The sequence below is a fragment of the Hyperolius riggenbachi genome, chromosome 4, assembly GCF_040937935.1.
Source record: "Hyperolius riggenbachi isolate aHypRig1 chromosome 4, aHypRig1.pri, whole genome shotgun sequence".
Lineage (NCBI taxonomy): Eukaryota > Metazoa > Chordata > Amphibia > Anura > Hyperoliidae > Hyperolius > Hyperolius riggenbachi.
Genome location: NC_090649.1, coordinates 2,232,419 through 2,254,117, shown reverse-complemented (window position 1 = coordinate 2,254,117; position 21,699 = coordinate 2,232,419). Strand labels below are relative to the sequence as shown.

General features: G+C 48.8%; 1 protein-coding gene across 3 annotated transcripts in view; it reads left to right on the top strand.

Moving 5' to 3' along the window:
- FNDC4 (fibronectin type III domain containing 4) overlaps window positions 1-21,699 on the top strand; it is a 110,005-nt gene that overhangs the window by 65,399 nt on the left and 22,907 nt on the right. For all 3 annotated transcript variants that reach the window (XR_011031294.1, XM_068279805.1, XM_068279804.1), the window contains exons 6-7: window positions 14,040-14,129; window positions 18,230-18,357. Coding sequence is in view for 2 of the 3 variants with exons in the window: in XM_068279805.1 (XP_068135906.1) it covers window positions 14,040-14,129; window positions 18,230-18,357 (218 nt within the window). In the remaining variant the exon portion in view is untranslated. The remainder of the gene's footprint in view (window positions 1-14,039; window positions 14,130-18,229; window positions 18,358-21,699) is intronic.

Here is a 21,699-nt window from a genome sequence, read left to right as displayed (position 1 = left end):
GCAGTAGGTCAGTTGTGTATACTGTGTATTTCCTGTAAGTGCAGTGCGCAGTAGGTCTGTTGTGTATACTGTGTATTTCCTGTAAGTGCAGTGCGCAGTAGGTCAGTTGTGTATACCCTGTATTTCCTGTAAGTGCAGTGCGCAGTAGGGCAGTTGTGTATACCGTGTATTTCCTGTAAGTGCAGTGCGCAGTAGGTCAGTTGTGTATACCCTGTATTTCCTGTAAGTGCAGTGCGCAGTAGGTCAGTTGTGTATACTGTGTATTTCCTGTAAGTGCAGTGCGCAGTAGGTCAGTTGTGTATACCGTGTATTTCCTGTAAGTGCAGTGTGCAGTAGGTCAGTTGTGTATACCCTGTATTTCCTGTAAGTGCAGTGCGCAGTAGGGCAGTTGTGCATACCGTGTATTTCCTGTAAGTGCAGTGCGCAGTAGGGCAGTTGTGCATACCGTGTATATCCTGTAAGTGCAGTGCGCAGTAGGGCAGTTGTGCATACCGTGTATTTTTGTAAGTGCAGTGCAAAGTAGGGCAGTTGTGTATACCGTGTATTTCCTGTAAGTGCAGTGCGCAGTAGGTCAGTTGTGTATACTGTGTATTTCCTGTAAGTGCAGTGCACAGTAGGTCAGTTGTGTATACCGTGTATTTCCTGTAAGTGCAGTGCGCAGTAGGTCAGTTGTGTATACCGTGTATTTCCTGTAAGTGCAGTGCACAGTAGGTCAGTTGTGTATACCGTGTATTTCCTGTAAGTGCAGTGCGCAGTAGGTCAGTTGTGTATACTGTGTGTTTCCTGTAAGTGCAGTGCACAGTAGGGCAGTTGTGTATACTGTGTGTTTCCTGTAAGTGCAGTGTGCAGTAGGTCAGTAATGTATACTGTGTGTTTCCTGTAAGTGCAGTGCGCAGTAGGTCAGTTGTGCATACCGTGTATTTCCTGTAAGTGAAGTGCGCAGTAGGTCAGTTGTGTATACCGTGTATTTCCTGTAAGTGCAGTGCGCAGTAGGTCAGTTGTGTATACTGTGTATTTCCTGTAAGTGCAGTATGCAGTAGGGCAGTTGTGTATACCGTGTATTTCCTGTAAGTGCAGTGCACAGTAGGTCAGTTGTGTATACCGTGTATTTCCTGCAAGTGCAGTGCGCAGTAGGTCAGTTGTGTATACCGTGTATTTCCTGTAAGTGTAGTGCACTGTAGGGCAGTTGTGCATACCGTGTATATCCTGTAAGTGCAGTGCGCAGTAGGGCAGTAGTGTGTACCGTGTATTTCCTGTAAGTGCAGTGCGCAGTAGGGCAGTAGTGTGTACCGTGTATTCCCTGTAAGTGCAGTGCGCAGTAGGTCAGTTGTGTATACCGTGTATTTCCTGTAAGTGCAGTGCGCAGTAGGGCAGTTGTGTATACCGTGTATTTCCTGTAAGTGCAGTGCGCAGTAGGGCAGTTGTGTATACCGTGTATTTCCTGTAAGTGCAGTGCGCAGTAGGTCAGTTGTATATACTGTGTATTTCCTGTAAGTGCAGTGCGCAGTAGGGCAGTTGTGTATACCGTGTATTTCCTGTAAGTGCAGTGCACTGTAGGGCAGTTGTGCATACCGTGTATTCCCTGTAAGTGCAGTGCGCAGTAGGGCAGTTGTGTATACTGTGTATTTCCTGTAAGTGCAGTGCGCAGTAGGGCAGTTGTGTATACTGTGTATTTCCTGTAAGTGCAGTGCGCAGTAGGGCAGTTGTGTATACTGTGTATTTCCTGTAAGTGCAGTGCGCAGTAGGGCAGTTGTGTATACTGTGTATTTCCTGTAAGTGCAGTGCGCAGTAGGGCAGTTGTGCATACTGTGTATTTCCTGTAAGTGCAGTGCGCAGTAGGTCAGTTGTGTATACCGTGTATTTCCTGTAAGTGCAGTGCGCAGTAGGGCAGTTGTGCATACCGTGTATTTCCTGTAAGTGCAGTGCGCAGTAGGGCAGTTGTGTATACCGTGTATTTCCTGTAAGTGCAGTGCGCAGTAGGGCAGTTGTGTATACTGTGTATTTCCTGTAAGTGCAGTGCGCAGTAGGGCAGTTGTGTATACCGTGTATTTCCTGTAAGTGCAGTGCGCAGTAGGTCAGTTGTGTATACCGTGTATTTCCTGTAAGTGCAGTGCACAGTAGGTCAGTTGTGTATACTGTGTATTTCCTGTAAGTGCAGTGCGCAGTAGGTCAGTTGTGTATACCGTGTATTTCCTGTAAGTGCAGTGCGCAGTAGGGCAGTTGTGTATACTGTGTATTTCCTGTAAGTGCAGTGCGCAGTAGGTCAGTTGTGTATACCGTGTATTTCCTGTAAGTGCAGTGCACAGTAGGGCAGTTGTGTATACTGTGTATTCCCTGTAAGTGCAGTGTACAGTAGGGCAGTTGTGTATACTGTGTATTTCCTGTAAGTGCAGTGCACAGTAGGGCAGTTGTGTATACCGTGTATTTCCTGTAAGTGCAGTGCGCAGTAGGGCAGTTGTGTATACTGTGTATTTCCTGTAAGTGCAGTGCGCAGTAGGTCAGTTGTGTATACCGTGTATTTCCTGTAAGTGCAGTGCGCAGTAGGTCAGTTGTGCATACTGTGTATTTCCTGTAAGTGCAGTGCACAGTAGGGCAGTTGTGTATACCGTGTGTTCCCTCTAAGTGCAGTATGCAGTAGGGCAGTTGTGTATACTGTGTATTTCCTGTAAGTGCAGTGCGCAGTAGGGCAGTTGTGTATACCGTGTATTTCCTGTAAGTGCAGTGCGCAGTAGGGCAGTTGTGTATACTGTGTATTTCCTGTAAGTGCAGTGCGCAGTAGGTCAGTTGTGTATACCGTGTATTTCCTGTAAGTGCAGTGCGCAGTAGGTCAGTTGTGTATACCGTGTATTTCCTGTAAGTGCAGTGCGCAGTAGGTCAGTTGTGTATACCCTGTATTTCCTGTAAGTGCAGTGCGCAGTAGGGCAGTTGTGTATACTGTGTATTTTTCTTGTAAGTGCAGTGCGCAGTAGGTCAGTTGTGTATACCGTGTATTTCCTGTAAGTGCAGTGCGCAGTAGGGCAGTTGTGTATACTGTGTATTTCCTGTAAGTGCAGTGCGCAGTAGGTCAGTTGTGTATACCGTGTATTTCCTGTAAGTGCAGTGTGCAGTAGGTCAGTTGTGCATACCGTGTATTTCCTGTAAGTGCAGTGTGCAGTAGGGCAGTTGTGTATACCGTGTATTTCCTGTAAGTGCAGTGTGCAGTAGGTCAGTTGTGCATACCGTGTATTTCCTGTAAGTGCAGTGCGCAGTAGGTCAGTTGTATATACTGTGTATTTCCTGTAAGTGCAGTGCGCAGTAGGGCAGTTGTGTATACCGTGTATTTCCTGTAAGTGCAGTGCACTGTAGGGCAGTTGTGCATACCGTGTATTCCCTGTAAGTGCAGTGCGCAGTAGGGCAGTTGTGTATACTGTGTATTTCCTGTAAGTGCAGTGCGCAGTAGGGCAGTTGTGTATACTGTGTATTTCCTGTAAGTGCAGTGCGCAGTAGGGCAGTTGTGTATACTGTGTATTTCCTGTAAGTGCAGTGCGCAGTAGGGCAGTTGTGTATACTGTGTATTTCCTGTAAGTGCAGTGCGCAGTAGGGCAGTTGTGCATACTGTGTATTTCCTGTAAGTGCAGTGCGCAGTAGGTCAGTTGTGTATACCGTGTATTTCCTGTAAGTGCAGTGCGCAGTAGGGCAGTTGTGCATACCGTGTATTTCCTGTAAGTGCAGTGCGCAGTAGGGCAGTTGTGTATACCGTGTATTTCCTGTAAGTGCAGTGCGCAGTAGGGCAGTTGTGTATACTGTGTATTTCCTGTAAGTGCAGTGCGCAGTAGGGCAGTTGTGTATACCGTGTATTTCCTGTAAGTGCAGTGCGCAGTAGGTCAGTTGTGTATACCGTGTATTTCCTGTAAGTGCAGTGCACAGTAGGTCAGTTGTGTATACTGTGTATTTCCTGTAAGTGCAGTGCGCAGTAGGTCAGTTGTGTATACCGTGTATTTCCTGTAAGTGCAGTGCGCAGTAGGGCAGTTGTGTATACCGTGTATTTCCTGTAAGTGCAGTGCGCAGTAGGTCAGTTGTGCATACTGTGTATTTCCTGTAAGTGCAGTGCACAGTAGGGCAGTTGTGTATACCGTGTATTTCCTGTAAGTGCAGTGCACAGTAGAGCAGTTGTGTATACTGTGTATTTCCTGTAAGTGCAGTGCGCAGTAGGTCAGTTGTGTATACCGTGTATTTCCTGTAAGTGCAGTGCACAGTAGAGCAGTTGTGTATACTGTGTATTTCCTGTAAGTGCAGTGCGCAGTAGGTCAGTTGTGTATACCGTGTATTTCCTGTAAGTGCAGTGCACAGTAGGGCAGTTGTGTATACTGTGTATTCCCTGTAAGTGCAGTGTACAGTAGGGCAGTTGTGTATACTGTGTATTTCCTGTAAGTGCAGTGCACAGTAGGGCAGTTGTGTATACCGTGTATTTCCTGTAAGTGCAGTGCGCAGTAGGGCAGTTGTGTATACTGTGTATTTCCTGTAAGTGCAGTGCGCAGTAGGTCAGTTGTGTATACCGTGTATTTCCTGTAAGTGCAGTGCGCAGTAGGTCAGTTGTGCATACTGTGTATTTCCTGTAAGTGCAGTGCACAGTAGGGCAGTTGTGTATACCGTGTGTTCCCTCTAAGTGCAGTATGCAGTAGGGCAGTTGTGTATACTGTGTATTTCCTGTAAGTGCAGTGCGCAGTAGGGCAGTTGTGTATACCGTGTATTTCCTGTAAGTGCAGTGCGCAGTAGGGCAGTTGTGTATACTGTGTATTTCCTGTAAGTGCAGTGCGCAGTAGGTCAGTTGTGTATACCGTGTATTTCCTGTAAGTGCAGTGCGCAGTAGGTCAGTTGTGTATACCGTGTATTTCCTGTAAGTGCAGTGCGCAGTAGGTCAGTTGTGTATACCCTGTATTTCCTGTAAGTGCAGTGCGCAGTAGGGCAGTTGTGTATACTGTGTATTTTTCTTGTAAGTGCAGTGCGCAGTAGGTCAGTTGTGTATACCGTGTATTTCCTGTAAGTGCAGTGCGCAGTAGGGCAGTTGTGTATACTGTGTATTTCCTGTAAGTGCAGTGCGCAGTAGGTCAGTTGTGTATACCGTGTATTTCCTGTAAGTGCAGTGTGCAGTAGGTCAGTTGTGCATACCGTGTATTTCCTGTAAGTGCAGTGTGCAGTAGGGCAGTTGTGTATACCGTGTATTTCCTGTAAGTGCAGTGTGCAGTAGGTCAGTTGTGCATACCGTGTATTTCCTGTAAGTGCAGTGCACAGTAGGGCAGTTGTGTATACTGTGTATTTCCTGTAAGTGCAGTGCACAGTAGGGCAGTAGTGTATACTGTGTATTTCCTGTAAGTGCAGTGCGCAGTAGGGCAGTTGTGTATACTGTGTATTTCCTGTAAGTGCAGTGCGCAGTAGGGCAGTTGTGTATACCGTGTATTTCCTGTAAGTGCAGTGCGCAGTAGGTCAGTTGTGTATACCGTGTATTCCCTATAGGTGCAGTGCACAGTAGGGCAGTTGTGTATACCGTGTATATCCTGTAAGTGCAGTGCACAGTAGGGCAGTTGTGTATACCGTGTATATCCTGTAAGTGCAGTGCGCAGTAGGGCAGTTGTGTATACTGTGTATTTCCTGTAAGTGCAGTGCACAGTAGGTCAGTTGTGTATACCGTGTATTTCCTGTAAGTGCAGTGCACAGTAGGGCAGTTGTGTATACCGTGTATTCCCTGTAAGTGCAGTGCACAGTAGGGCAGTTGTGTATACCGTGTATTTCCTGTAAGTGCAGTGCGCAGTAGGTCAGTTGTGTATACCGTGTATTTCCTGTAAGTGCCGTGCGCAGTAGGTCAGTTGTGTATACTGTGTATTTCCTGTAAGTGCAGTGCACAGTAGGGCAGTAGTGTATACTGTGTATTTCCTGTAAGTGCAGTGCACAGTAGGGCAGTTGTGTATACCGTGTATTTCCTGTAAGTGCAGTGCTCAGTAGGGCAGTTGTGTATACCGTGTATTTCCTGTAAGTGCAGTGCGCAGTAGGTCAGTTGTGTATACTGTGTATTTCCTGTAAGTGCAGTGCACAGTAGGGCAGTAGTGTATACTGTGTATTTCCTGTAAGTGCAGTGCTCAGTAGGGCAGTTGTGTATACCGTGTATTTCCTGTAAGTGCAGTGTGCAGTAGGTCAGTTGTGTATACTGTGTAGTTCCTGTAAGTGCAGTGTGCAGTAGGTCAGTTGTGTATACCCTGTATTTCCTGTAAGTGCAGTGCGCAGTAGGGCAGTTGTGTATACTGTGTATTTCCTGTAAGTGCAGTGCACAGTAGGGCAGTTGTATATACTGTGTATTTCCTGTAAGTGCAGTGTGCAGTAGGTCAGTTGTGTATACCCTGTATTTCCTGTAAGTGCAGTGCGCAGTAGGGCAGTTGTGTATACCGTGTATATCCTGTAAGTGCAGTGCACAGTAGGTCAGTTGTGTATACCGTGTATTCCCTGTAAGTGCAGTGCGCAGTAGGGCAGTTGTGTATACTGTGTATTTCCTGTAAGTGCAGTGCGCAGTAGGGCAGTTGTGTATACCGTGTATTCCCTGTAAGTGCAGTGCGCAGTAGGGCAGTTGTGTATACTGTGTATTTCCTGTAAGTGCAGTGCGCAGTAGGGCAGTTGTGTATACCGTGTATTTCCTGTAAGTGCAGTGCACAGTAGGGCAGTAGTGTATACCGTGTATTTCCTGTAAGTGCAGTGCGCAGTAGGTCAGTTGTGTATACCGTGTATTTCCTGTAAGTGCAGTGCACAGTAGGTCAGTTGTGTATACTGTGTATTTCCTGTAAGTGCAGTGCACAGTAGGGCAGTTGTGTATACCGTGTATTTCCTGTAAGTGCAGTGCGCAGTAGGGCAGTTATGTATACCGTGTATTTCCTGTAAGTGCAGTGCACAGTAGGGCAGTTGTGTATACCGTGTATTTCCTGTAAGTGCAGTGCACAGTAGGTCAGTTGTGCATACCGTGTATTTCCTGTAAGTGCAGTGCACAGTAGGGCAGTTGTGTATACCGTGTATTTCCTGTAAGTGCAGTGCACAGTAGGGCAGTTGTGTATACTGTGTATTTCCTGTAAGTGCAGTGCGCAGTAGGTCAGTTGTATATACTGTGTATTTCCTGTAAGTGCAGTGCGCAGTAGGGCAGTTGTGTATACCGTGTATTTCCTGTAAGTGCAGTGCACAGTAGGGCAGTTGTGTATACTGTGTATTTCCTGTAAGTGCAGTGCGCAGTAGGTCAGTTGTGTATACCGTGTATTTCCTGTAAGTGCAGTGCGCAGTAGGGCAGTTGTGCATACCGTGTATTTCCTGTAAGTGCAGTGCACAGTAGGTCAGTTGTGTATACTGTGTATTTCCTGTAAGTGCAGTGCACAGTAGGGCAGTTGTGTATACCCTGTATTTCCTGTAAGTGCAGTGCGCAGTAGGTCAGTTGTGTATACTGTGTATTTCCTGTAAGTGCAGTGCACAGTAGGTCAGTTGTGTATACCGTGTATTTCCTGTAAGTGCAGTGCACAGTAGGTCAGTTGTGTGTACCGTGTATTTCCTGTAAGTGCAGTGCGCAGTAGGGCAGTTGTGTATACCGTGTATTTCCTGTAAGTGCAGTGCACAGTAGGGCAGTTGTGTATACCGTGTATTTCCTGTAAGTGCAGTGCGCAGTAGGGCAGTTGTGTATACTGTGTATTTCCTGTAAGTGCAGTGTGCAGTAGGTCAGTTGTGTGTACCCTGTATTTCCTGTAAGTGCAGTGCGCAGTAAGGGCAGTTGTGTATACTGTGTATTTCCTGTAAGTGCAGTGCGCAGTAGGTCAGTTGTGTATACCGTGTATTTCCTGTAAGTGCAGTGCACAGTAGGGCAGTTGTGTATACCGTGTATTTCCTGTAAGTGCAGTGCGCAGTAGGTCAGTTGTGTATACTGTGTATTTCCTGTAAGTGCAGTGCACAGTAGGGCAGTTGTGTATACCGTGTATTTCCTGTAAGTGCAGTGCGCAGTAGGGCAGTTGTGTATACCGTGTATTTCCTGTAAGTGCAGTGCGCAGTAGGGCAGTTGTGTATACTGTGTATTTCCTGTAAGTGCAGTGCGCAGTAGGGCAGTTGTGTATCCCGTGTATTTCCTGTAAGTGCAGTGCGCAGTAGGGCAGTTGTGTATACCGTGTATTTCCTGTAAGTGCAGTGCGCAGTAGGTCAGTTGTGTATACCGTGTATTTCCTGTAAGTGCAGTGCACAGTAGGGCAGTTGTGTATACTGTGTATTCCCTGTAAGTGCAGTGCGCAGTAGGTCAGTTGTGTATACTGTGTATTTCCTGTAAGTGCAGTGTGCAGTAGGTCAGTTGGGTATACTGTGTATTTCCTGTAAGTGCAGTGCGCAGTAGGGCAGTTGTGCATACCGTGTATTCCCTGTAAGTGCAGTGCACAGTAGGTCAGGTTTGTATACCGTGTATTTCCTGTAAGTGCAGTGCACAGTAGGTCAATTGTGTATACTGTGTATTTCCTGTAAGTGCAGTGCGCAGTAGGGCAGTTGTGTATACTGTGTATTTCCTGTAAGTGCAGTGCACAGTAGGTCGGTTGTGTGTACCGTGTATTTCCTGTAAGTTCAGTGCGCAGTAGGGCAGTTGTGCATACCATGTATTCCCTGTAAGTGCAGTGCACAGTAGGGCAGTTGTGTATACTGTGTATTTCCTGTAAGTGCAGTGCGCAGTAGGGCAGTTGTGTATACCGTGTATTTCCTGTAAGTGCAGTGCACAGTAGGGCAGTTGTGTATACCGTGTATTTCCTGTAAGTGCAGTGCGCAGTAGGGCAGTTGTGTATACTGTGCATTTCCTGTAAGTGCAGTGCGCAGTAGGGCAGTTGTGTATACTGTGTATTTCCTGTAAGTGCAGTGCGCAGTAGGGCAGTTGTGTATACTGTGTATTTCCTGTAAGTGCAGTGCACAGTAGGGCAGTTGTGTATACTGTGTATTTCCTGTAAGTGCAGTGCGCAGTAGGTCAGTTGTGTATACCGTGTATTTCCTGTAAGTGCAGTGCGCAGTAGGGCAGTTGTGTATACCGTGTATTTCCTGTAAGTGCAGTGCGCAGTAGGGCAGTTGTGTGTACTGTGTATTTCCTGTAAGTGCAGTGCGCAGTAGGGCAGTAGTGTATACTGTGTATTTCCTGTAAGTGCAGTGCGCAGTAGGGCAGTTGTGTATACCCTGTATTTCCTGTAAGTGCAGTGCACAGTAGGGCAGTTGTGTATACCGTGTATTTCCTGTAAGTGCAGTGCACAGTAGGTCAGTTGTGTATACCGTGTATTTCCTGTAAGTGCAGTGCGCTGTAGGGCAGTTGTGTATACCGTGTATTTCCTGTAAGTGCAGTGCACAGTAGGGCAGTTGTGTATACCGTGTATTTCCTGTAAGTGCAGTGCGCAGTAGGGCAGTTGTGTATACCGTGTATATCCTGTAAGTGCAGTGCGCAGTAGGGCAGTTGTGTATACTGTGTATTACCTGTAAGTGCAGTGTACAGTAGGTCAGTTGTATATACTGTGTATTTCCTGTAAGTGCAGTGCGCAGTAGGTCAGTTGTGTATACCGTGTATTCCCTGTAAGTGCAGTGCACAGTAGGTCGGTTGTGTGTACCGTGTATTTCCTGTAAGTGCAGTGCGCAGTAGGTCAGTTGTGTATACCGTGTATTCCCTGTAAGTGCAGTGCACAGTAGGTCGGTTGTGTGTACCGTGTATTTCCTGTAAGTGCAGTGCACAGTAGGGCAGTTGTGTATACTGTGTATTTCCTGTAAGTGCAGTGCGCAGTAGGGCAGTTGTGTATACCGTGTATTTCCTGTAAGTGCAGTGCGCAGTAGGGCAGTTGTGTGTACCGTGTATTTCCTGTAAGTGCAGTGCACAGTAGGTCAGTTGTATATACCGTGTATTTCCTGTAAGTGCAGTGCGCAGTAGGGCAGTTGTGTATACTGTGTATTTCCTGTAAGTGCAGTGCACAGTAGGTCAGTTGTGGATACTGTGTGTTTCCTGTAAGTGCAGTGCGCAGTAGGGCAGTTGTGTATACTGTGTATTTCCTGTAAGTGCAGTGCACAGTAGGGCAGTTCTGTATACCGTGTATTTCCTGTAAGTGCAGTGCGCAGTAGGGCAGGTGTGTATACCGTGTATTTCCTGTAAGTGCAGTGCACAGTAGGGCAGTTGTGTATACTGTGTATTTCCTGTAAGTGCAGTGCGCAGTAGGGCAGTTGTGTATACTGTGTATTTCCTGTAAGTGCAGTGCACAGTAGGGCAGTTGTGTATACTGTGTATTTCCTGTAAGTGCAGTGCGCAGTAGGTCAGTTGTGCATACCGTGTATTTCCTGTAAGTGCAGTGCACAGTAGGTCAGTTGTGTATACCGTGTATTTCCTGTAAGTGCAGTGCGCAGTAGGTCAGTTGTGTATACTGTGCATTTCCTGTAAGTGCAGTGCGCAGTAGGGCAGTTGTGTATACCGTGTATTTCCTGTAAGTGCAGTGCGCAGTAGGTCAGTTGTGTATACTGTGTATTTCGTGTAAGTGCAGTGCACAGTAGGTCAGTTGTATATACTGTGTATTTCCTGTAAGTGCAGTGCGCAGTAGGGCAGTTGTGCTTACCGTGTATTTCCTGTAAGTGCAGTGCACAGTAGAGCAGTTGTGTATACTGTGTATTTCCTGTAAGTGCAGTGCACAGTAGGGCAGTTGTGCATACCGTGTATTCCCTGTAAGTGCAGTGCACAGTAGGTCAGTTGTGTATACCATGTATTTCCTGTAAGTGCAGTGCGCAGTAGGTCAGTTGTGTATACCGTGTATTTCCTGTAAGTGCAGTGCGCAGTAGGTCAGTTGTGTATACCCTGTATTTCCTGTAAGTGCAGTGCGCAGTAGGTCAGTTGTGTATACCGTGTATTTCCTGTAAGTGCAGTGCGCAGTAGGTCAGTTGTGTATACCGTGTATTTCCTGTAAGTGTAGTGCGCAGTAGGTCAGTTGTATATACTGTGTATTTCCTGTAAGTGCAGTGCATAGTAGGTCAGTAATGTATACTGTGTGTTTCCTGTAAGTGCAGTGCGCAGTAGGTCAGTTGTGTATACCCTGTATTTCCTGTAAGTGCAGTGCACAGTAGGTCGGTTGTGTGTACCGTGTATTTCCTGTAAGTGCAGTGCGCAGTAGGTCAGTTGTGTATACCGTGTATTTCCTGTAAGTGCAGTGCACAGTAGGTCAGTTGTATATACCGTGTATTTCCTGTAAGTGCAGTGCGCAGTAGGGCAGTAGTGTGTACCGTGTATTCCCTGTAAGTGAAGTGCGCAGTAGGTCAGTTGTGTATACTGTGTATTTCCTGTAAGTGCAGTGTGCAGTAGGGCAGTTGTGCATACCGTGTATTTCCTGTAAGTGCAGTGTGCAGTAGGTCAGTTGTGTATACCGTGTATTTCCTGTAAGTGTAGTGCGCAGTAGGTCAGCTGTATATACTGTGTATTTCCTGTAAGTGCAGTGCGCAGTAGGGCAGTTGTGTATACCGTGTATTTCCTGTAAGTGCAGTGCACAGTAGAGCAGTTGTGTATACCGTGTATTTCCTGTAAGTGCAGTGCGCAGTAGAGCAGTTGTGTATACCGTGTATTTCCTGTAAGTGCAGTGCGCAGTAGGGCAGTTGTGTATACTGTGTATTTCCTGTAAGTGCAGTGCACAGTAGGTCAGTTGTGTATACTGTGTATTTCCTGTAAGTGCAGTGCACAGTACGGCAGTTGTGTATACTGTGTATTCCCTGTAAGTGCAGTGCGCAGTAGGTCAGTAGTGTATACTGTGTATTTCCTGTAAGTGCAGTGCACAGTAGGGCAGTTGTGTATACCGTGTATTTCCTGTAAGTGCAGTGCGCAGTAGGGCAGTTGTGTATACCGTGCATTTCCTGTAAGTGCAGTGCGCAGTAGGGCAGTTGTGTATACCGTGTATTTCCTGTATGTGCAGTGCGCAGTAGGGCAGTTGTGTATACTGTGTATTTCCTGTAAGTGCAGTGTACAGTAGGGCAGTTGTGTATACCGTGTATTTCCTGTAAGTGCAGTGCGCAGTAGGGCAGTTGTGTATACCGTGTATTTCCTGTAAGTGCAGTGCGCAGTAGGGCAGTTGTGTATACTGTGTATTTCCTGTAAGTGCAGTGCGCAGTAGGGCAGTTGTGTATACCGTGTATTTCCTGTAAGTGCAGTGCGCAGTAGGTCAGTTGTGTATACCATGTATTACCTGTAAGTGCAGTGCACAGTAGGGCAGTTGTGTATACTGTGTATTTCCTGTAAGTGCAGTGCGCAGTAGGGCAGTAGTGTATACTGTGTAGTTCCTGTAAGTGCAGTGCGCAGTAGGGCAGTTGTATATACTGTGTATTTCCTGTAAGTGCAGTGCGCAGTAGGTCAGTTGTGAATACCGTGTATTTCCTGTAAGTGCAATGCGCAGTAGGTCAGTTGTATATACTGTGTATTTCCTGTAAGTGCAGTGTGCAGTAGGGCAGTTGTGTATACTGTGTATTTCCTGTAAGTGCAGTGCGCAGTAGGGCAGTTGTGTATACTGTGTATTTCCTGTAAGTGCAGTGCGCAGTAGGGCAGTTGTGTATACCGTGTATTTCCTGTAAGTGCAGTGCGCAGTAGGGCAGTTGTATATACTGTGTATTTCCTGTAAGTGCAGTGCGCAGTAGGGCAGTTGTGTATACCGTGTATTTCCTGTAAGTGCAGTGCGCAGTAGGGCAGTTGTGTATACCGTGTATTTCCTGTAAGTGCAGTGCACAGTAGGACAGTTGTGTATACCGTGTATTCCCTGTAAGTGCAGTGCGCAGTAGGTCAGTTGTGTATACCGTGTATTTCCTGTAAGTGCAGTGCACAGTAGGGCAGTTGTGTATACCGTGTATTCCCTGTAAGTGCAGTGCGCAGTAGGGCAGTTGTGTGTACCGTGTATTTCCTGTAAGTGCAGTGCGCAGTAGGGCAGTAGTGTATACTGTGTATTTCCTGTAAGTGCAGTGCGCAGTAGGGCAGTTGTGTATACTGTGTATTTCCTGTAAGTGCAGTGCGCAGTAGGGCAGTTGTGTATACCGTGTATTTCCTGTAAGTGCAGTGCGCAGTAGGGCAGTTGTGTATACCGTGTATTTCCTGTAAGTGCAGTGCGCAGTAGGGCAGTTGTATATACTGTGTATTTCCTGTAAGTGCAGTGCGCAGTAGGGCAGTTGTGTATACCGTGTATTTCCTGTAAGTGCAGTGCGCAGTAGGGCAGTTGTATATACTGTGTATTTCCTGTAAGTGCAGTGCGCAGTAGGGCAGTTGTGTATACCGTGTATTTCCTGTAAGTGCAGTGCGCAGTAGGGCAGTTGTGTATACCGTGTATTTCCTGTAAGTGCAGTGCACAGTAGGGCAGTTGTGTATACCGTGTATTCCCTGTAAGTGCAGTGCGCAGTAGGTCAGTTGTGTATACCGTGTATTTCCTGTAAGTGCAGTGCACAGTAGGGCAGTTGTGTATACCGTGTATTCCCTGTAAGTGCAGTGCGCAGTAGGGCAGTTGTGTGTACCGTGTATTTCCTGTAAGTGCAGTGCGCAGTAGGGCAGTAGTGTATACTGTGTATTTCCTGTAAGTGCAGTGCGCAGTAGGGCAGTTGTGTATACTGTGTATTTCCTGTAAGTGCAGTGCGCAGTAGGGCAGTTGTGTATACCGTGTATTTCCTGTAAGTGCAGTGCGCAGTAGGGCAGTAGTGTATACTGTGTATTTCCTGTAAGTGCAGTGCGCAGTAGGGCAGTTGTGTATACTGTGTATTTCCTGTAAGTGCAGTGCGCAGTAGGTCAGTTGTGTATACCGTGTATTTCCTGTAAGTGCAGTGCACAGTAGGGCAGTTGTGTATACTGTGTATTTCCTGTAAGTGCAGTGCGCAGTAGGTCAGTTGTGTACATACTGTGTGTGGCCAGTCATTGTACTCGCCTGTGTGTCACATATCAGGTTATATTATTACACAGGGCCCATGTAATCCTGGTGTCAGATGTAAATAATCGGATGAAAGTGTTGTGGAAGAAGTAATGTGACCTCTCTGTGTACCCGCAGGAGACATCACTGTGCAGGGGGTGGACAAGGAGCGCCAGCTGGAGACTGGAGAGATCATCATTATTGTGGCTGTTCTGCTTATGTGGGCAGGTAAGTCCCAATCCCCCTCATAAAATGTCTCCTGCCAGGCGTGGTGTACGTGTCTCCTCCTGCCAGGCATGGTGTACATGTCACCTCCTGTCCGGCGTGGTGTACGTGTCACCTCCTGTCTGGCGTGGTGTACGTGTCACCTAATGTGTGGCGTGGTGTACGTGTCTCCTCCTGTCCGGCCTGGTGTACGTGTCTCCTCCTGTCCGGCCTGGTGTACGTGTCTCCTCCTGTCCGGCCTGGTGTACGTGTCCCCTCCTGTCCGGCCTGGTGTACGTGTCTCCTCCTGTCCGGCCTGGTGTACGTGTCTCCTCCTGTCCGGCCTAGTGTACGTGTCTCCTCCTGTCCGGCCTGGTGTACGTGTCCTCCTGTCCGGCCTGGTGTACGTGTCCTCCTGTCCGGCGTGGTGTACATGTCCTCCTGTCCGGCGTGGTATACGTGTCTCCTCCTGTCTGGCGTGGTGTACGTGTCTCCTCCTGTCCGGCCTGGTGTACGTGTCTCCTCCTGTCCGGCCTGGTGTACGTGTCTCCTCCTGTCCGGCCTGGTGTACGTGTCTCCTCCTGTCCGGCCTGGTGTACGTGTCTCCTCCTGTCCGGCCTGGTGTACGTGTCTCCTCCTGTCCGGCGTGTGTCCGGCCTGGTGTACGTGTCCTCCTGTCCGGCGTGGTATCCGTATCTCCTGTCCGGCGTGTTGTCCGTGTCTCCTCCTGTCCGGCGTGGTGTACGTGTCCTCCTGTCCGGCGTGGTGTACGTGTCTCCTTCTGTCCGGCCTGGTGTACGTGTCTCCTCCTGTCCGGCCTGGTGTACGTGTCTCCTCCTGTCCGGCCTGGTGTACGTGTCTCCTCCTGTCCGGCCTGGTGTACGTGTCTCCTCCTGTCCGGCCTGGTGTACGTGTCCTCCTGTCCAGCCTGGTGTACGTGTCCTCCTGTCCGGCCTGGTGTACGTGTCCTCCTGTCCGGCGTGGTGTACGTGTCTCCTCCTGTCCGGCCTGGTGTACGTGTCTCCTCCTGTCCGGCCTGGTGTACGTGTCTCCTCCTGTCCGGCCTGGTGTACGTGTCCTCCTGTCCGGCGTGGTGTACGTGTCCTCCTCTCCGGTGTGGTGTACGTGTCCTCCTGTCCGGCGTGGTGTACGTGTCTCCTCCTGTCCGGCCTGGTGTACGTGTCCTCCTGTCCGGCGTGGTGTACGTGTCCTCCTGTCCGGAGTGGTGTACGTGTCCTCCTGTCCGGCGTGGTGTACGTGTCCTCCTGTCCGGCGTGGTGTACGTGTCCTCCTGTCCGGCGTGGTGTACGTGTCCTCCTGTCCGGCGTGGTGTACGTGTCCTCCTGTCCGGCGTGGTGTACGTGTCGTCCTGTCCGGCCTGGTGTACGTGTCCTCCTGTCCGGCGTGGTGTACGTGTCTCCTCCTGTCCGGCCTGGTGTACGTGTCCTCCTGTCCGGCCTGGTGTACGTGTCTCCTCCTGTCCGGCCTGGTGTACGTGTCTCCTCCTGTCCGGCCTGGTGTACGTGTCTCCTCCTGTCTGGCCTGGTGTACATGACTCCTCCTGTCCGGCGTGGTGTGCGTGTCCTCCTGTCCGGCCTGGTGTACGTGTCTCCTCCTGTCCGGCGTGGTGTACGTGTCCTCCTGTCCGGCCTGGTGTACATGACTCCTCCTGTCCGGCGTGGTGTGCGTGTCCTCCTGTCCGGCCTGGTGTACGTGTCTCCTCCTGTCCGGCCTGGTGTACATGACTCCTCCTGTCCGGCGTGGTGTGCGTGTCCTCCTGTCCGGCCTGGTGTACATGTCTCCTCCTGTCCGGCGTGGTGTACGTGTCCTCCTGTCCGGCCTGGTGTACATGACTCCTCCTGTCCGGCGTGGTGTGCGTGTCCTCCTGTCCGGCCTGGTGTACGTCTCCTCCTGTCCGGCCTGGTGTACATGACTCCTCCTTTCCGGCGTGGTGTGCGTGTCTCCTCCTGTCCGGCCTGGTGTACATGTCTCCTCCTGTCCGGCCTGGTGTATGTGTCTCCTCCTGTCCGGCCTGGTGTACATGTCTCCTCCTGTCCGGCCTGGTGTACGTGTCTCCTCCTGTCCGGCCTGGTGTACATGTCTCCTCCTGTCCGGCCTGGTGTACATGACTCCTCCTGTCCGGCGTGGTGTGCGTGTCTCCTCCTGTCCGGCGTGGTGTACATGTCTCCTCCTGTCCGGCCTGGTGTATGTGTCCTCCTGTCCGGCGTGGTGTACATGACTCCTCCTGTCCGGCCTGGTGTACGTGTCCTCCTGTCGGGCGTGGTGTACATATCTCCTCCTGTCCGGCCTGGTGTACGTGTCCTCCTGTCCGGCCTGGTGTACATGTCTCCTCCTGTCCGGCCTGGTGTACGTGTCCTCCTGTCCGGCGTGGTGTACATGTCTCCTCCTGTCCGGCCTGGTGTACGTGTCCTCCTGTCCGGTGTAAAATTTTGTAAAGGTTAGGAGGCGCCCGGGCAAAATTTAATAATATTTAATAATGAGTATACACTTTATATGGTAGAGACAACAGCAACAATAAAAAGGTGCGGTGCTATCTTAAAGTTGTCTCCTGATGGGAAGTAAGACTAATGGAAGTTTGTAGTAAAATATAATTCATTTTTATTGGTGCACAAAGATAACGCGTTTCACGGCTTAAGCCGCTTCCTCAGGTCAATAGTAGTGCCTTCAGGAGCAAATAACAACACCACTCAGATACCACTAAAATGGAACATGCATTGCAACAATATGCAGCATACATCCCAATAAAATTCAGTCACTTAAAATCAAAGATCAAAAAGAATTAGCATAAATCCATTTAAAACCCAATTAAGATTCATTGATAATTAAAATCTATTGTATTAATCATTACTAGATTATATGTATAGAAAAATATATACAATACATGTGTGTACATGCAGGGTCCAATCACAGCAAACAAACAAAGCAGGAACAAAATATATGAAGCAAAACATACAATTATTACATATCATACATCACATCTCCTCCTGTCTGGCGTAGTGTCCGTGTCTCCTCCTGTCTGGCGTGGTGTACATGTCCTCCTGTCTGGCGTAGTGTACGTGTCCTCCTGTCCGGCCTGGTGTACATGTCTCCTCCTGTCCGGCCTGGTGTACGTGTCCTCCTCTCTGGCGTAGTGTCCGTGTCTCCTCCTGTCCGGTGTGGTGTACGTGTCTCCTCCTGTCTGGAGTGGTGTACGTGTCTCCTCCTGTCTGGAGTGGTGTAGGTGTCTCCTCCTGTCTGGCGTAGTGTCTGTGTCTCCTCCTGTCTGGCGTGGTGTATGTGTCCTCCTGTCTGGCGTAGTGTCCGTGTCTCCTCCTGTCCGGTGTGGTGTACGTGTCTCCTCCTGTCTGGAGTGGTGTACGTGTCTCCTCCTGTCTGGAGTGGTGTAGGTGTCTCCTCCTGTCTGGAGTGGTGTCGGTGTCTCCTCCTGTCTGGCGTGGTGTACATGTCCTCCTGTCCGGCCTGGTGTACGTGTCTCCTCCTGTCCGGCCTGGTGTACGTGTCTCCTCCTGTCCGGCCTGGTGTACGTGTCTCCTCCTGTCCGGCCTGGTGTACGTGTCTCCTCCTGTCCGGCCTGGTGTACGTGTCTCCTCCTGTCCGGCCTGGTGTACATGTCTCCTCCTGTCCGGCCTGGTGTACGTGTCCTCCTGTCCCGCCTGGTGTACGTGTCCTCCTGTCTGGCGTAGTGTCTGTGTCTCCAGTGTGGTGTACGTGTCTCCTCCTGTCCAGTGGGGTATACAGATGACATTTGCTACCACATCGCAACACTAGCAGGAGTTAGAGTAGAAGGCTTCACACCCCCATATCTCCCTCTCACTGGTGGCTACATTGAGCTCCCACTGACCACTGTCCAAGGAAGAGCTGGGACATATTGAGCTAGACTGGCAGGGTACATGGCATTACACCAAGCACATCTACATCCTGGAGCCACCAGTCGTGGTACCTATAAGCAGGATCTGGTGGCTTTGGAAATGTCGCCTTTAGTGAAGACCTTCTATATAATGAGAAGGTAAATAATATGGGTGACAAGCAGTATAAATGCCCAGAAATGGTAAATATTGAGGAGACTGTCACACGTTACCAACTCTTCCCTTCTCTCTGCACAGCGGTCATCGCTCTCTTCTGCCGCCAGTATGACATCATCAAAGACAATGACTCCAACAACAACAAGGAAAAGGCAAAACCATCCTCCGAGCAGAGCACTCCAGAGCGGCCGACGGGGCTACTGAGGAAGGTACGTGAAATGACCCCAGCAACACATACCCAACAAGGGCAGAGAGTGACCACAGAGTGACCTGCCAACCCCTAACAAAGGCAGAGAGTGACCTGCCAACCCCTACCAAGGGCAGAGAGTGACCACAGAGTGACCTGCCAACCCCTAACACGGGCAGAGAGTGACCACAGAGTGACCTGCCAACCCCTAACACGGGCAGAGAGTGACCACAGAGTGACCTGCCAACCCCTAACACGGGCAGAGAGTGACCACAGAGTGACCTGCCAACCCCTAACACGGGCAGAGAGTGACCACAGAGTGACCTGCCAACCCCTAACAAAGGCAGAGAGTGACCTGCCAACCCCTACCAAGGGCAGAGAGTGACCACAGAGTGACCTGCCAACCCCTAACAAGGGCAGAGAGTGACCACAGAGTGACCTGCCAACCCCTAACAAGGGCAGAGAGTGACCACAGAGTGACCTGCCAACCCCTAACACAGGCAGAGAGTGACCACAGAGTGACCTGCCAACCCCTAACAAGGGCAGAGAGTGACCACAGAGTGACCTGCCAACCCCTAACACAGGCAGAGAGTGACCAGAGAGTGACCTGCCAATCCCTAACAAGGGCAGAGAGTGACCTGCCAACCCTTAACAAGGGCAGAGAGTGACCACAGAGTGACCTGCCAACCCCTAACAAGGGCAGAGAGTGACCACAGAGTGACCTGCCAACCCCTAACACGGGCAGAGAGTGACCACAGAGTGACCTGCCAACCCCTAACACGGGCAGAGAGTGACCACAGAGTGACCTGCCAACCCCTAACAAGGGCAGAGAGTGACCACAGAGTGACCTGCCAACCCCTAACACGGGCAGAGAGTGACCACAGAGTGACCTGCCAACCCCTAACAAGGGCAGAGAGTGACCACAGAGTGACCTGCCAACCCCTAACACGGGCAGAGAGTGACCAGAGAGTGACCTGCCAATCCCTAACAAGGGCAGAGAGTGACCTGCCAACCCTTAACAAGGGCAGAGAGTGACCACAGAGTGACCTGCCAACCCCTAACAAGGGCAGAGAGTGACCACAGAGTGACCTGCCAACCCCTAACACGGGCAGAGAGTGACCACAGAGTGACCTGCCAACCCCTAACACGGGCAGAGAGTGACCAGAGAGTGACCTGCCAACCCCCAACAATGGCAGAGCATGACCTGCCAATCCCTAACAAGGGCAGAGAGTGACCTGCCAACCCCTAACACGGGCAGAGAGTGACCACAGAGTGACCTGCCAACCCCCAACAATGACAGAGCATGACCTGCCAATCCCTAACAAGAGCAGAGAGTTACATAGTTACATAGTTATTTTGGTTGAAAAAAGACATACGTCCATCGAGTTCAACCAGTACAAAGTACAACTCCAGCCCGCTCCCCCACATACCCCTGTTGATCCAGAGGAAGGCGAAAAAACCCCCACAAGGCATGGTCCAATTAGCCCCAAAAGGGAAAAATTCCTTCCTGACTCCAGATGGCAATCAGATAAAATCCCTGGATCAACATCACTGGGCATTACCTAGTAATTGTAGCCATGTATGTCTTTCATCGCAAGGAAAGCATCTAAGCCCCCTTTAAATGCAGGTATAGAGTTTGCCATAACGACTTCCTGTGGCAATGCATTCCACATCTTAATCACTCTTACTGTAAAGAACCCTTTCCTAAATAAATGGCTAAAACGTTTTTCCTCCATGCGCATCTCATGTCCTCTAGTCCTTTGAGAAGGCCTAGGGACAAAAAGCTCATCCACCAAGCTATTATATTGCCCTCTGATGTATGTATTTATACATGTTAATTAGATCTCCTCTAAGGCGTCTTTTCTCTAGACTAAATAAACCCAGTTTATCTAACCTTTCTTGGTAAGCGAGACCTTCCATCCCACGTATCAATTTTGTAGCTCGTCTCTGTACCTGCCCTAAAACTGCAATATCTTTTTTATAATGTGGTGCCCAGAACTGAATTCCATATTCCAGATGTGGCCTTACTAGAGAGTTAAACAGGGGCAATATTATGCTCGCATCTCAAGTTTTTATTTCCCTTTTAATGCATCCCAAAATTTTGTTCGCTTTAGCTGCAGCGGCTTGGCATTGAGTATGATTATTTAACTTGTTGTCGATGAGTACTCCTAAGTCCTTCTCCAAGTTTGATGTCCCCAACTGTATCCCATTTATTTTGTATGGTGCTAGACCATTGGTACGACCAAAATGCATGACTTTACATTTGTCAACATTGAATTTCATCTGCCATGTATGTGCCCATATAGCCATCCTATCCAGATCCTGTTGCAATATGACACTATCTTCCTGAGAGTTGATGATTCTGCACAATTTTGTATCATCTGCAAAAATAGCAACATTGCTCACTACTGCATCTACTAGGTCATTAATAAATACATTGAAGAGCACTGGACCCAGTACAGACCCCTGTGGGACCCCACTGCTAACAGTCTCCCATTTTGAGTACGATTCATTGACCACAACTCTTAGTTTTCTGTCCATTAGCCATTTCCCTATTCAAGCACACAGACTCTTCCCCAGTCCTTGCATCCTCAACTTTTGCACCAGACTTCTGTGGGGAACAGTGTCGAAGGCCTTTGCAAAGTCCAAGTATATCACATCTACAGCATTCCCAATATCCATATTAGCATTCACTACCTCATAAAAGCTGAGCATGTTAGTCAAACAGGACCTGTCTTTAGTAAACCCATGTTGATGCTGAGAAATAAGATTATTTTCTACTATGAAGTCATGTATAGTATCTCTTAGTAACCCCTCAAATAGTTTGCATACAACTGATGTTAAGCTTACAGGTCTATAATTTCCTGGATCTGATTTTTTGCCCTTCTTAAATAATGGGAAAACGTGGGCTGTACGCCAATCCACTGGGACTCTGCTAGTTGCAAGAGAGTCACAAAAGATAAGATAAAGGGGCTTAGCTATAACTGAACTTAATTCTCTTAGGACCCGAGGATGCATGCCATCCGAGCCAGGTGCCTTGTCTATTTTTAATTTATTTAGTCTTGCCTTTACTTCTTCCTGCGTTAAGTATTTAATATTACAGTTGGAAGATTGAGACTCTTCCGCCTCTGTAATTTGCAACAGTGATGTTTCCTTTGTGAAGACAGAAGCAAAGAAAGCATTTAATAACTCTGCCTTACCTTGGTCATCCACCATTGAGTTCCCATCCTCATCCTTTAGGAGTCCTATACAGTCAACCTTTCTTTTTTTAGAGTTAATGTACTTGTAAAACTTTTTTGGGTTAGATTTGATATCCCTAGCGATTTGATTTTCAGCTTCGATCTTTGCCAGCCTAATTTCTTTT